General features: G+C 39.1%; 1 protein-coding gene across 1 annotated transcript in view; it reads right to left on the reverse strand.

Annotated features, from left to right (window-relative positions):
• ACOXL (acyl-CoA oxidase like) overlaps window positions 1-16282 on the reverse strand; it is a 531229-nt gene that overhangs the window by 157357 nt on the left and 357590 nt on the right. Inside the window, exon 14 of the mRNA XM_036753019.1 lies at window positions 7676-7785. Coding sequence (XP_036608914.1) covers window positions 7676-7785 — 110 coding nt within the window. The remainder of the gene's footprint in view (window positions 1-7675; window positions 7786-16282) is intronic.

Here is a 16282-nt window from a genome sequence, read left to right on the forward strand (position 1 = left end):
CAATACGGGCTCTACACATACATTCCAATTGAACACATTTTCACATTAGTCATGTTGCATAGAAGAATTATAACGAATGGGAGAAACCATGAGAAAGAGAACAAAACAAAAGAGAAAAGAGTCTGCTACTCTCTGCATTCCGACTCCATCGTTCTTTCTCTGGATACGGATGGCATTTTCCATCATGAGTCCTTTGGAAAAGTTTCAGGTCCTTGCATTGCTGAGAAAGGCTAAGTTAATCAAAACCAGTCCTCGCACAATGTGGCTGTTACTGTGTACAATGTTTTCCTGGTTCTGCTCACTTCACTCAATATCAGTTCATATAAGTCTTTCCAGGTTTTCCTGAAGTGCACCTGCTCATCATTTCTTATAGCACAATAATATTCCATTACATTCATATACCACAACTTGTTCAGCCATTCCCCAATTGATGGGCATCTGCTCGATTTCTAGTTCTTGGCCACCACAAAAAGAGCTGCTATAAATATTTTTGTACATGTGGGTCCTTTTCCCATTTTTATGATCTCTTTGGGATACAGCCCTAGAAGTTATATTGCTGGGTCAAAGGGTATGTACAACAAAATTTAATATTTTATTGGGAACCATGCAACTACAAGTACAGAATCAGCCTCAGTTTACTTGGGGTTGGGGTGGGAAGGAGAAAGCATAAATTTGTCCCAGGTTTCCTCTGTGCCTTGCTACAAAAAATTGAGGAAATCTCCCAAAGCATAGCTGAGACCTTTGTGTGATAACAAGGTACCACAAGGAGTACACCAGGAATGGAGAACAGTATATGGGTTAGTCCTTGTCAAGTTCCCCAAATATACAAGCCATTCCTAGACAGAAATCTGACAATCCTGATGTACAGAAGACAAATTAAAAGGAAGAATATTTGGGATCCAGTTTGGAAACAGATTTGGCCCAGAAGGTAGAATTAATTTAGCTAGGAAAGAAAAGCTGGAATTAATTTAGTTCAAATTTTACATCAAATCCAGGGGACACCTCAGTAGTTGCACTGGTAAAGACTGCCTATCCATAGCATTTTACTCAAACATACATATAAGGAGAACTAACCTCATCCCCCTCAGGAGAGGATGTTCTGTCTGATTCACTTGAAACAGCTGTTAAATCTTACCAATTTGGACAAATCAGCTGCTCTGCTGCTACTCAAGCTACAGCCACCTTACCAAGGCTGGTGTATCCATTTACTTCTCCTCCCTTTCCCCTCTATTCCCAATTGCTTAACAATCTTGTGGATTGGTTGGTTACCTCAGGCCACTAGGGAATATAGCAGCTTTTCCTCCCTCAGCCTTCCTTCCTCCCTTCAATTATATTTCTCCTCTGCCTATGGCTCTTCCTAATTATGACATAGCTCCTCTTACCAAAGGTCTCCAGACTTACTAGAAACCAATAACACTCATAAGTGGTTCTGGATTGTCATTAATTCATGCATTAAAGTGTTTACTTAGCTAGGACTGGTCCTCTTAGGTTCTGAACCATTTTTGACTCCAGTTGACAATGCAGCCATCTCTGAAACCAGTGATAGGTGCCTATCAGCCATGTTGTGTATGTTGCCATGAAGGCTATGTACCTCTTCCTTATAGATTTTCTCAAGGGAGGGGCAGCAGTCAAGAGAGAACATGAGCCATCAGCATAAGTTTAACTAGTAGAGAACAAATGGGTCTTTGCCTTAGGGCTTCAATATCAAGGGGGTATATTTCATCTCCTGGGAGACATAATTCCTCTACATAGCAATAACCATTCCTTCAATTACCTCATGTTCCCCTGCTGCCTATGGCACAATCACTCCTAGGACCCCGTCACTGTGGTACCTGCTCCTCCCCCAATCCCCAAGAAAAGCAAGGGTGTGAATATTTGGGAAAGTAGCCATCTTCTCTCCTGGGGTGACTGTATCTGTGGCCAGACTGTCCTATGTGTCATTGCTGCCTCCCAACAACTGTTTTTCTCAGAAGGTTAAAAAAAATCCTAGTTCTAGCTCCAGCTGTCAAAGAGGCCTTCTCCTCCTCCCCCAGTCCTGGATGCTAAAGACAGACACAATGGATAATATGCCCATAAAAAGAAAAGTGAGAAAATAAGCAAGACTTAGAGAACCTAGAGGCATAGGTTCATGTCTTAGACTTATTTTGTATTTCTCTTGCCCACAGCAAGTTCTTAACACATGTTTGCTGATTAATTGATTAACTATCAAAGCCAATTAGAGAAAGAAGAAAGTGGAATGGTGATGATGAAGATAACAGTTATTCTAGAATTTGTGTGGGGCTTTAAAGATTGCAAAGCTCTTTACAAATTATCTCATCATATTTCATGTCTGCTCACTACAAGAGAGTGGAATGGTTTCAGACCTTCCTGAAAAAAAAGGATCAATTTTTTTTTCTCAGACAAGGGGAAGCTGAAATATTGGTTCAGATACAGACATCAATAGTTGCAACCTGTGTTTTCATCCTAGCTTGAAATTTTCATTTCCTCCTACCCTGAGGAGGCAGGAAGTTCCATCCTAGAAGAGAAAGCCTCCTCTAATCATTCCTATTATATCTTTTCCAAACCCCTTGCCATATATTCTAATTTTCCTACCTCCTTCTTACAATAATGCACAAAAATGGATTTAATTGGGAGCCAAGATGGCAGCTAGAAAGCAAGGACTTGCATGAGCTCCCACCCAGGTCCCTCCAAAAACCTATAAAAATGGCTCTGAACAAATTCTAGAACTCCAGAACCCAAAAAATAGCAGGAGGAAGCAAGGCTCCAGCCCAGGACAGCCTGGATGGTCACTGGGTGACGTCTATCGTACATGGAGCTGAGAGCGGAGCAGAGCAGAGCCCAGCGTGGGCAGCGCCCAGACCAACCAGACCAGGAGCCAGGTGGAACAGGCCCTAGGGCCGTGAATCAGTGAGCTGTGGCAGTTACCAGACTTCTCAACCCACAAACACCAAAGACAACAGAGAAGGTTAGTGGGAAAAGCTGCTGAGGACAGAGTGAAAGGAATTCGCAGTTTGGCCACCACCCTGGGGGACAGCAGGGGTGGTGCAGCAACAGAACTACAGCTGCAGTTGCTTCTGGCCCCAGGCCCACCTGGTGGGAGGAATTAAGTGGCAGATCAGAGCAGGAGGGCAGAGCCTGCTGAAGATCTGAGTCAGGTCCAGGTTGGCGCTTCTGGGGGAGAGGAGGAGTGCTGTGTGGCAGAGCTGGCTGTATAGAAATAGCTCTGAAAACAACAGCACAGCCCCTCAAGCTTGGAACAAAGTACTCTTTACTCTACCCTGATGAAAAACTCAAGGGTCAAGTAAGTTGGCTGCGAACATGGCCAGGCAGTGAAAATATTCTCAGATTCAGTCTCAGACTTTGGATTCTTTCTTTGGTGACAAAGAAGACCAAAAACATACAGCCAGAAGAAGTAAACAAAATCAAAGAGCCTACATCAAAAGCCTCCAAGAAAAACATGAACTGGTCTCAGGCCATGGAAGAGCTCAAAAAGGATTTGGAAAAGCAAGTTAGAGAAGTAGAGGAAAAATTGGGAAGAGAAATGAGAATGATGTGAGAAAACCATGAAAAACAAGTCAAAGACTTGCTAAAGGAGACCCAAAAAATACTGAAAAACTACTTTTTCAAGAACTTTACTAGCAGCTAAGGGAAAGGTAGAAAAATATAATAGCCTTACAACCTATAGAATTGTCTAATTACGAAGCACAACTAGCCCAATCTAGCTAGGATCTCAACCTTATCTCTCTATTTGAGAAAAGAGAATTTCCATTCCAAGAACAAGAGAGTTTAAGGGCAGGAAAGGAGTACTGGAATCTCCAGGGACCAAGAGTGTGTAAATATTTAAAAAATAGACTAACTCAAATGGCAAAAGAGCTCCAAAAAGCCAATGAGGAGAAGAATGCCTTGAAAGGCAGAATTAGCCAAATGGAAAAGGAGATCCAAAAGGCCACTGAAGAAAATACTACCTTAAAAGTTAGATTGGAGCAAGTGGAAGCTAGTGACTTGATGAAAAATCAAGATATTATAAAACAGAACCAAAGGAATGAAAAAGTGGAAGACAATGTGAAATATCTCATTGGAAAAACCACTGACCCAGAAAATAGATCCAGGAGAGATAATATTTTTAAAAGCAACTATTATGCATAAGGCAATGTACCTCATGCTAGGTGTAAAAAAGATAATTACAATGCAAACTGCTCTTGAGGAAGTTACAGTCTAATGAGGGAAAACACATGTATTCAAATACACAAAATATGAGAGAAAAGTATGATAACTTAAAGGACTGGCTCAGGGAAAGTGTTAGGAGAAATTTGAGGAACATGAGACAATTTTATCTTGGAACAGAAAAAGGGGATAAAGGCTTCATGGTGAAGGTAGAATTTAAATTGAACTTTCAAGAAGGTTATCTGAACAGATAATAGTGGCGATGATTTTTGATAGTGAAAGGCATGGTAGGTAGGCAAGGGCTCAGAGTTAAAAGACAGAAATAGGAGAATGGGAGTTCCATAAAGTGGATTCAGAACTGTTTTGAATGGTCATCCCCAAATAATAGTCAACAATGACTACCACTTAATTACTTGCTACAAAGCAGCAGATTAGGATAGTGAACCAGGTTATGGAGTTATAGAATTGTAGCTTCAGAAGAGACTTGAAAGGCCATCTAATCCAATTCTTAAGAATCCTCACTTTAAAAAAACCCCAAGTGGTCATCCAGCCTCTTCTTGAAGACTTCCAGTAAGGGAAAATCATGTATCTTTTAACATAGCTAATTCTACTCTTAGTAGCTTTAATTGTTACATTAATTTTAAATCTCCTTCTTTTTAATTTCTACCAACTGCTCCTAGTTCTATTTTTTAAGTTCAAGCACAACTGTCTAATCTTTCTTCTACCTGATAGGCCAATGCCACCTGACGACATTAATCACATTCCCCTCTAAATGTTTTCTCCTCCAGGATAAAAATCCCTAGTTCCTTAAATCCTCACATGGCATTAGTTCAAGGCCTTTCATCTTCCTGGTGACTTTGTTGTATGCTCTTACTTTGTAAAATCACACACACACACACACACACACACACACACACACACACACCAGAAAGTATCTGCTCGATATAGGAAAAATTTCAGAATCTGTTGTCTCTGTGCAGTTAGGGTAAAGGTCAAAATTAACAGTAAATTGGGAAAAGGATCAAGATGAAAAAAATACTTGTACAATTTCAACAGCTCTAATCTGACCTATTTGAATTGTTGAATCTGAAAAATAGATAAAAGCAAAGACATTGACATCACCATTTATTAGGAAAATTTAGCTGATATACAAGAATTGTTATAATGAGGGGTGCAAAAGAGGAAGATAAAATTACAAGCAATATTATTTCACGAAATAGCAAAAGGCAATGAATGAATGCAGCATTTGTTAATAAAGTAATGGAGAGGAAAACAAGCATGCAGAAACCTTGGTGTGAGATTCAACTAAACCAGATTATCCTATAAAAATTTATAGATAAAAATGGAAGGAAAACAACAGAAAGGAAATGGAACATATCTGTCAGCATTTCTATGTGATATAGTCTCATCAGTGACAATGTAATTAAATTTGGAAACTGATACCTGATGTTTTATGTATATGTACCTCATATCCTCAAAAAGAAGCAAAAATAGGACTCAAGAAAACAAATCAGGAAGAGTAGTTGGATTTGACCAAAAACTTAGTCATATGCTTTTTAATCATCTTTATAAATTCATTATGAGAATGGTCTATGCATATCAAGGGTATACACAATGGAAATATGAGAAGGGAACAGGCAGGCATTCACAGACAACAGAAAACAGACAGCAGCAAACAATTTCATTGACACAAAACTGACAGAGGAGTAGTATATCAAAGATCCTGCTGCGTTTATTGTCTATTGATGTTTTTTAAACTGATTCAATAATGACAAAAAGGCTTAAAGTCACTGTTTCAACATTGTGTCTCCCATGCATGCGTTAAGATCATATAAGATTCCTTGGTAGATGCAACCATATAAATAACTTTGTTCAGTGACCCTCTGTTTATCAAAATCAAAAGACACAGAATAGGGAGATTCATGGTTGATAAAAGTATTTAGCACAGTCATGGAGGATATCCCATGCAAAGTCCTTACATATGGTAAGGTTCTTTGGATTACCTTGTTTGTGGATGACATTGTGCTTATTGCAATGAGTGCCACATTACTCAAAAGACATCATTCTAATAATCTACATAGGAAAAGTCAAATGGATAATGAATTCCTATTACCCAGATCATGGCATATGGGTGGCAAATTTTGGAGAGGGCCCTGTAGATGGATAGTGATAAGGGTCTAGTGCTAAGTAAAGGATGGAAGTGGGCAGGATTACATCTGAATAAGGAATTTTTGCAGTGCTTTCAACAATCCCCAACTCGTCCCTTTAACTTTAGTATTTTTTTAAGTGATGCTGTGTATCAGTGATTCATAAAGCAGTATAATCTCAGGACAATCAAAATCACAGTTTGATCCAAAGATAAATAGAAAGGCACATGGTACCTGGAATAATGTAGTGAATGCTTAATTAATACTCTTGCTTATTTCCTTTCTCCCTCCCTCCCTTCCTCCTTTCTTTTCTTCTTTCCTTCCTTCCTTCCTTTCCTCCTACCTATGTACCTATGGCAGGTATAAGTAATCTACAGTACATGACAAATAATAACATATATATAAAATGGCACAAAAGACTCCATCAAGAACAAGCATGTCCAGAGAAGGAAGTAGACCAGTCATTGACTGTAACAAGAATGAAAAATAAAGACTGGATTGCACTGAGCACCCACAAAATGTTAAAAGGCCCAATCCTCTGGAGCTTTGGGTAGACTCTCGTAGGATTCCTCATTCACGCGGCTGTCACCCAGGCTCAGGCTCTTGGACCTGGATTATCCTAAGAGTCTGAATTATTCTTCTTGAATTCAGTTTCTCCTCTCCCATTTGTTCTCCACACAGCCATCAAATTGATAAGCACTAGTCTGACTGTGACACTTCTCTATTCAAGAAGCTTAGGCCATTCCCTAGTGCTTTAATAATAAAACATGTACTCCTTTGTTTGGCATGTAAAGACCTTTGCAAAGTGGCTCCAACCCATCTTTCCATACTTATTTCCCATTGTGCCCTCTCATGCACGATACATTCCTCTAATACCTATGTGTTTAATTTGTACATATAGTCACTCATTTGTCTGTATGATAGACATGTCATCCTTGTAGAATATGAGCCCCTAGAGTATAGAGATCATATTTAGTTATGTCTTTGTATACTTACTACCTAGTCCAGCACCTAGAAGGAGGCACTTAATGAATACTCATGGGATTGAACTGGATTGAATGACGTGGATTAGACTTCTACAGGATGGGAGGTCATGGATGGGTTGTCTTCTGTAGTGGTGGAAAGAGTACTAACACTGATGAACTCATTGAGCCAACAATACCAGTTATCCTTAGCACTTAGCATAACACCTTATAAGATACTCACAACTGGCACTTCACAGACGTTTACTGGGTTAATTGTATTGGACTAGTACCTCTAAAAGTGGGTGACAGTAAGCTGTGCTATAACAGCTCTAGTTTATTTGGTGGTGGGCGGGGAGTGAGCAGTAGATTGGTGATTGTGGGAGCCTAAACTCTACATACCTGGTTCTCAAGTTGTCACTCACAGACTCTGTCCAGTTCCGAAGAAGGCCCAAAAATGGTCTTTCCTCATACTGTTTGGTATACTGAGCGAGGAGTTCCCGTACCACCACCTGTGCGTAGAATTCACATTTTAGAGTGTCAGTCAGTTCTCAAATAATTAAGAAATGCTAGTGTTGCTTCAGGTGTTGTGCTCTGTTGCAGCATATTTATCCTTTTGAAAGTGCCTGAATATCTTTCTGAGTCACACGAGCAACAAGATGATAGACAAGATATTTTCTCTGATCCCCATTTATAAATCCTTTATAAAACAAAAATTGTGCACCAAAAGATGAGCAACTTTAGCTGTTTCCATGGTCTAGGAAACCCAGAATAAAAAAAAGGTTAATAAAAACCCCAGGAACTAATGCTCAGGTCTAACTACCCTGAGCTCACTCAGTCTCTCTCCCCCACTTTCCACACTACTAGCAGTGAGGCTGCATCAACAGACCCAAGAACATGACACAGGCTTACATCAACAGCCACCCCTATACTCTGGCTTCCTCTCATTCCTTCCGGTGCCAGGGAGATTCCAACTCCAGGCTGTGGAAGTTTGCTCAGGCCATGAGATCCAGCTTGTCCATAGCCCGTTAGGAACAAAAGCTTGTCAGGACTGTAACCCAGAAGTACTGGTAATCTGAATTGGCAATACTGGGGAAAATAGGCTCTGAACTGCCGGTGCTGGCCAGAGAACTGGGGAACAGAGGGAGAACAAGTCACCAGGGATGGACATTGATATTGGTAATTAAGGTGGGACTTTTTTACTGTTTTCCCTTTTGGAGCACTGAAGTAATCGAGTACCTTTGTTTTCTTTGATTAAATCCGGGAGTCTTTGATGACCTGCTTAAGAAACAAGAAAGCCTAGTTCACATGGTTTTAAGTGGCATGGTTGTAATGCCCTTTGATCCTGAAGAGGGTATATAAACTCAGAGGTTAGAGTTTTATTTGGGGCTCTCACTCCCTGGAAGAGTGTTAGTGTGGAGACTCTAGGTAGCAGTTGTTAAGACCACCCCTCCGCCGACTTTGAAGAAAGCCCAGATGCTGGTTCTTCTCTTTTTGGTAACTGTGTATGTGATGTCTTGATCAGACAAAGCCTGTCTTTTGAATTGTGTTATGTGATCTTTGATATTTTCTGTTTGTAATTTCCATTTGTATTTTCTCTGAAGTTCAGGGTGCTGGCTTTTCCTCCTGAATTAAGTAAATGATATATGTATGTTTGATTAAAGTGAGATTGTTAACCCCTTAAAGTTGCTTTCCTTGGAAAAGCAGATCAAAGAACCTGTGCTGGCAGCTCTTGTTGCTGGTCTTCTTGGGTCTTACACCTCAGCAGCAGCTGCAAGCAGCATTGTTGTTACAAAACCATGGGTGAGATGAGAGAATATGTAGGACTTCATCAAACTTGAGGGAAAGAGTACAGCATCCAGTGGGAGCCAGTTCTAACAACTCAAAAGTCAAGTGGGCCAGAGACCTAGACTTATGAACTATGAATTGCCTAGTATTGTAGGAGACTAGTCAGAGGAGAGGGAATTGGGAAGTGAGTGATAAGAAAAATAGGGGAAGAAAGATTGAAAGTACCAACAATTTCAGGAAGAAGAAAACTCAAAGTCCTTGAACATAAATAAATCAACTGGAAAAACAGTAATAGCAGAAAGAAATATGGCCTCCAGATCTAGTAAATGAGTTCAGGCATCTATGAATAAATGCTGCAAAATAAATGAAAATGATCCAGCATTTGATGAGACAGAGGACCCTGTGGAATTGGAGGAGAACATGGAAGCACCATATGCTGTTCCTGAACGATTTAAAAGAGAAATGAAACTTGTGAGTACAGAATTTAGGTCCTGCTCAGCAAAAATAATAAATGGAATAGAAAAATTTGAATTTTCAATGACAAGCCTCATCAAAGAAACACAAGAGAGGAAAACAGGAAATGCAAATACACCAAAGTGAAGGACAACCTAAAAAAGAAGGAAAAAAGAAAAGAAAATATGCTTGCTATACAAGCAAAATAGACAGAACACAAAAACAGGATGTGCACAGACAACCTAAGGATCATGTCTCCCAGAAGAACATGACAGGATAAAAACCTGAACACCATAATGAAGGAAGTAATAGAAGAAAATTGCCTAGAATTTCTAAATGTAGAAAATGAAATTCCAATGGAAAGAATTAACAAATCACCTCCAGAAAAAATCTAAAGCTGCAAACTCCAAGACACACGTAGTCAAATTTAATAATTAAATTAAGAAACAAGTTCTGTAAGCCATAAGGAGAAAAACCTTCAAATACAAAGGAAAGGACATTTGAATAACACAAGACTATTCTGTACCCACTAGAGAAGGAGGAGGGAATGGAATAATGTGTTCCCAAGAGCAGTGAAGCTCAGAATGCAGCTCAGGGTGATCTATTCTGCAGATCTGAACTTAACTGTAGGACATTAATAATAAAGAAGAGTCTGAAACATTTTTGGAAAGAAAACCAGAGTTGAAGAGGTCATTTGCTTCTCAAACACCTCAAACAACAGAAATGCAGGAGGAATAAAGAAATATAGCAGGCAAGGGCAACAACAGCAACAGAATGGCAAGAGAGAGACCAATAAAGACTTCTTTCTAAATGCACACAAGGCAGAAATCTGGTAGAGGTAACAGTGAAGAAATGAACAAGGGGTATTATGGACAGAAGCTTGTAACATCCTGCTTACAGGTGAATGTTTCTTTGGTGGGACCACATTACAATATGAGAGGTTACATAGAAGGGAGGGGAGTAGGAGGAAGAGAAAAACAAGTGATGCACTGAGATCCAATTAAGGGCTAGCAATGAGTGGAAGGTGACCTCTGTGGCCTCAGAAAGAGAAGAGTCTACAAGGGAGTGAGGAGGAATGAAGAAAGATTGAAAAGGGAGGGAAAGGGAAGAGGTCTTACTTCAGATGTGGGAGGGAGTTCCACTGAGGAATGCTTCCAGGGGTGAAGAAAGATAGTTGGTGAAGATTGATGAGGACCTTACACTGGATAAAGCTTGAGGGATTTGGTGCTTGAAAAATCTACTTGTCCTGGGAGGAAGGGAATTGGAACCCTTGGATGCAACTGGCACTTGGAGAATTGGGAAAACATGGACCCAGAGAGGAGACTTCCAGGCAAATGCAGAGAAAGGGCAACAAGAAAGGGTATACATCAGTAGTGGGCTGAATAGTTAGGGACATAGTGAAGAAGGAGCAGGGTCCTCTCTGACATTTGCAATAATTAGCATTATTCTGGAAGTGAGGCACAATGGAAGAGGGGAATCCATGGTGCAAGACCTACAAGGCAGTGGCAGGAAACACCTAGAATGAATGCCTTGGAAGCTCTGATTGCATGCAGAATACAGAGAAAAGAGAGAGACCAGACAATCATAGGGGTCATGAGTTAGAGAATGAGGCCTGGAGCAAACAGATAGGATGGATAATGAAGAGAATAAGAGAAATCCTTTTTGGAAAGGGACACAAAAAATGAAATTTCAAAAGTAAGGAACAGGATTAGCTGAAAGGGAGGGAATCTACTTGACTAAATCTACTGAAAGGAAAAAAGGGGGAAGAAATACATAACCAGATAAAAGCAGTAGATAAAAAGGAACTAATAAACAAAACCTTAAATGGAAAGGGATATCAAATGAGAAGGGGGCACAGGGGCAAAGAGAAGAGAGTCAGGAGGAATAGGGCCACCTTAAAAAAAGATTAAAGTAACTGAAGGAACATAATACTGTGTTTATAGCAGAAGTGGGAACTTGAAACTAAAAAGCTTCTGCAGAGACATCATTAATGTATCTAGGATCAGAAGGGTCAAATGGAGAAAAAGAAATATTTGTATCAAATTTCTCTGAAAAGACTTGGTACCCAAGATATATAAACAATACACACACAAGTGAACAGATACATATATATATATACATATGTATATGTATATATATATATATATGTATACGTATATATATATATACACACATGTAGATACCTATAAACCTATATCTTTATGTAGATGTAAATATCTACATATAGAATAGGCATAGCCATTGCCCAATAGAAAAAGGGTCAAAGGATATGAACAGTTCTGAAAAAAAATTGCAAAGTATTCACAACCACTTAAAAAAATCACCCATATCACTAATAAGAGAAATACAAGTCAAAACAACTCTGAGGTTTCATTTTGTTCATTGCAAACCAAGCAAATATGACCAAAAAATTGTCAATAGTCAATGTAGGAGGGGTTGTAGAAAGATAGGTACACTAACATAATGAGTTGTGAAATGCCATGGCCATATTTGGAATTATGCAAATAAAATTACTAAAATGTCCATATCCTTTGAATCAGAAATCCCAGTACTGGGTTTATACCTCAAGGAAGTCATAAGAAAGCAAGTCTCCATATATTTCAAAATATTTATAGCAACACTTTTTGGTGATAATTAAGGATTGGGAAAAAAGTAGATGTCCATCAACTGGAGAAGAGTTAAACAAATTGTGGTACACAAATGTAATGGAATGTTACTGTGCTATAAGAAATGATGGGTGTGATAAATACATAGGAGCATGGAAAGGTCTATGTGAGCTAATGCAGAGCGAAGTAAGCAGGGCCAATACACTGTAACTATGACAATGTAAAAGGAAAGAACAACATACCAAAAAATCAAAAGTAAAGGTAACAAAATTATAAAGATCAAATATGATACCCCCTTCATAGATACTATCCCTTCATAGAGGTGGGAGGTTCACACATGTTACACATTGCACATGTTTTCAGACTTTGTCATTGTACAGATGAGTTGTGTTGACTTTTTTTTCCTTTCCAAAAATAATTTGTCATGTGGAATGGCTCTCTGGGAAAGGGAGGGGGAGAGAATAATGGGATACTATGGTGATATATATTTAAGAAACATAAAACATCAACAAAAACACTTTTTAAAAAAAGAAAGTGACAACATTAGTCACTGTCTCTGGGCCTCTGTCTCCTCATCTGTAAAATGGGACAGAATGGATTTGTCCAGGTGGTCTCTAAAGTCTCTTCCTCTATATAAGTTATTTATTAATTTACTTCTTAAAACAATAGTACATGTGAAACACTTTGCATCTCATTTGCTCTAAATGTCAACTATGGATTACAGTACTGTGTGCTTTTCGGGTTTTTCTGAAAAGAGTGAATTTTTTTCCACTATGGGAGACAAAATATTGAAGTTATTTTCCTAACCTATTTTTTTAATTACTGTTTTTATATGTCATTTCCTCATAGAGTCCCTGAAATCACTGAATTCTACCATTTAAAAAAGATAAGTAGTTAAACAAAGTAACTGCAACCGATTGATAGGGTATGCAGCACTTCACACACTTGGTACCTGACCTTTCTGTTGAGAAGAGGAAAATGTGTTTCATCATTTCTTTTCTAGGAACAAGAGTTTTCATCACAATTAATCAGGGCCTGGAAACCAATCATTTTTATACAGCAAACACCTGGGTTTATGAAGAACCTAATTTTTCCATTAAAAAGACTATCATCATCATCATAATTACTTTAACTAGAAATGGTCCACACTAAGGAAACCACAGTTTTATTGAAAAAGGAATTCTGAATGAAAAATCACCCAACTCAATAATGATTTAAAGTTTCCTACAGAAGGTATGGCAGTACATTTTAACTAACGTCTGATCCTATTAGGGTTTCCTACTGCTCAGATAGAACCTCTGTGATAGACATGGTTACCATGACCCACCCACCCCCATTTTTTTTTACTCCCTCCTACAAGAAGGAGTAAAAGAGGGAGGGGGAGAAGTAGGAAAGAGAGAGGGAGAGGTGGGGGAGGGAGGGAAGGAAGGAGAGAGGGAAGGAAAGGAAGGAAGGAAGGAAGGAGGGAAGGAAGGAAGACAAGCAAGCTAACACATTTCTGTGAGAACATTTACTACTCCTCTTATTTTTAACAGCTCATTAAAATTGCTTAAGACCTTTAATATAACTTCTTTGTGCTTAAAAATGGGTGTTTTATTCAGGTCTATTAACAGTTTCTCACTATTTGCCCTGTCACTGATCCTAAAGACCACAGGTTCTTGCCATCTACACTCCCACTGACCCCTAAAGACCACTGGGCTTTTCATCTAGTCAGCTGAATTCTCCTACATGTGCTATCTCCCCAATCAAAATGTGAGCTCTTTAAGAACAGAGTAAGTGCTTAATGAATGTCTTTTCATTCCATTCTTATGGCCCTTGACAGGTATAGAGCTGACAGGACGTCTCCCTTCCCCCATTTCTCATTTCCCTCTCCTTGTTCATTTGGGGCCACCCAGTTAATCGGTCTGTAAATAAACATTCATTAAGTACCTACTATGGGCTAAGTTGGTGAGGGGGTCATTTGGCTGGCAGGCTTGCCTTCTGGTGACTATAGCAAACTGTTATGTTCAATATTACCAACTACTACTACTGATTCTCGATCCACTCTGGCCCACCATTTGTTTGCCTTCTTCAACATCCTCAGGCTCTCCCAGTTTCTTCTTCCCCTTGCCAATGCTGTTTCTGTTCTTTCTTAGTAACTTAGAACGAAAGTTTTATGCTTTAAAATTTAGTAACCTAAAAGCCAAGTTCAGAAACCATAGAGGGAAATTTTAGCTTGAGGTCAGGAAAAAGTATGTCATAACCATTAGAACTGTACAAGAAGAAAATGGGCAGATTCACAAGGTAGTGAGCTCCCCATAAGGACCTCCCCAAATGAAGGCTGGTGACACTTGTAGAGAATGTTTTAGAGTGGTTCTTGGTCAGCTATGTGTTGGACCCAATGGTTCTTAGTCAGGTACGTATTGAACCCAATGTCCTCTGAGGGAAGTTCCAAATGTGAGATTCTGCGACACCCCAAGCAGCTGGTACCTTCCCAACACGAAACAACTTTCTAATCATACTGTACATTTCTGTGTGTATATGGTCTCCCCGCAAAGTAGGACAAAAATTCCTTGAAGGTAGGACCTGTATCATTTTTTGTCTTTATGTCCACAACACCTAAACCCAATAGGCCTTTAATAAGTGCTTGTAGAATGAATGAATGATTCAGTGATTCAAAAGCAAAGTAGCTCCCCCTCTGCTTAATTTACTACTTAAGTTAACAAACTAATTCAGTTTGTGGATAACAAATCTAGTCTTCTTGTTTGCTTGCTTGTCCCTGCCTTTTATATCACAGCCCATCCCCAAAATATCATCCTGCCTGATCTGCCCACAGAGTACTCACATTGACAAGAAGACAGATGTGTGGAAGCATTCATGCCTCTGGGTCAATTCAAAGCTCCTTAGATAAAGAAGGGGCTTTGAAGGGAGATTATGGTCCTGTGAAGAGGTTTAGGACTTTCTGGATTTCATTTCAATAGCATTTATTGATTACCTGTGATATTCTAGGTGTTATGAAGAATTCAAAGATGAATAAGTCTCCCTTCTCAAAGAGAAGGAATACTATCTTGATTTACACAATACATTCCTTGTATTGTGTATCAACACAACAATTATGTGTTGATTATTAGGGCCAAAGTGTTTGTGTACCATAGACAAAGCATGAAAATTGTGGGTCCAATACTCTCCCCTATGTAGGGGTTTGCTGGTGTCAGGTCAAACCACAGTTTATCATTAAATTTTCAGTGTAAGCATTTATGCCTCGGTGATCAGCAAATCAGGGCTTAATTTGTTGTTTTGTAGATTGTCTAGAATTAAGAAAGTGATGGATAAAATGTTGACAATATAGATTATACTTAAAAGTGGGGTAGCTAGTTGGCACAGTGGATAGACTGCTGGGCCTGAAGTCAGGAAGACTCATCTTCCTGAATTCCAATCTGGCCCAGACACTTATTAGCTGTGTGACTCTAGACAAGTCACTTAATCCTGTTTGCCTCAGTTTCTTTATCTGGAAAATGTGCTGGAAAAGGAAATGGCAAACCCCTCCAGTATCCTTGCCAAGAAAACCCCAAATGGGATCACAAAGATTTGGACAAAACTGATACAATCAAACAACAAAGACATATTTATAGTGTGTCCTGTGTTTCCACCAGAGAACTGGTTGTTAAACATTTACCAGTATACCTCTACCCTATCCCCTAACCCTGAGTCTGCTGAAAACTTCAAGCTATCGTTTTACCAGAAGTGCCATCGCAAGATGATGTCCATGTGCCATGCAAAGCAGAATTTCCTAACATTAGCAATGATGTAAATTAACAAAGAACTACATATACTTTAAAAACATCTTCTGTTTTACCTCTGCCCCTTGAATGTACCTCAGTGTCCTCATCGGTAAGATGGGTATAATAGCGCCTGCCTCCTCACAAGAGTGTGGTAAAGCACAAATGAACAAATGCTGTGGGTGAAGGTTTATAAAGACCAACCTTATTTTCAATTTTCAATTATTTCTTCTACAGAATGCAAGAAGTAAATCAAAAGCCAAAATTTGGAAACTCTAAGTATAAGCAATTTTTCAGAACTACTCAAAGCATCACAAATTATATGTCAGCATGCTGTGTTATCAGTTGCATAACATTAATAAACCTTCTTTTTTAGGGCAAGTAACTGTTTTGATCATTTATTT

Source organism: Trichosurus vulpecula, chromosome 3 (assembly GCF_011100635.1).
Source record: "Trichosurus vulpecula isolate mTriVul1 chromosome 3, mTriVul1.pri, whole genome shotgun sequence".
Lineage (NCBI taxonomy): Eukaryota > Metazoa > Chordata > Mammalia > Diprotodontia > Phalangeridae > Trichosurus > Trichosurus vulpecula.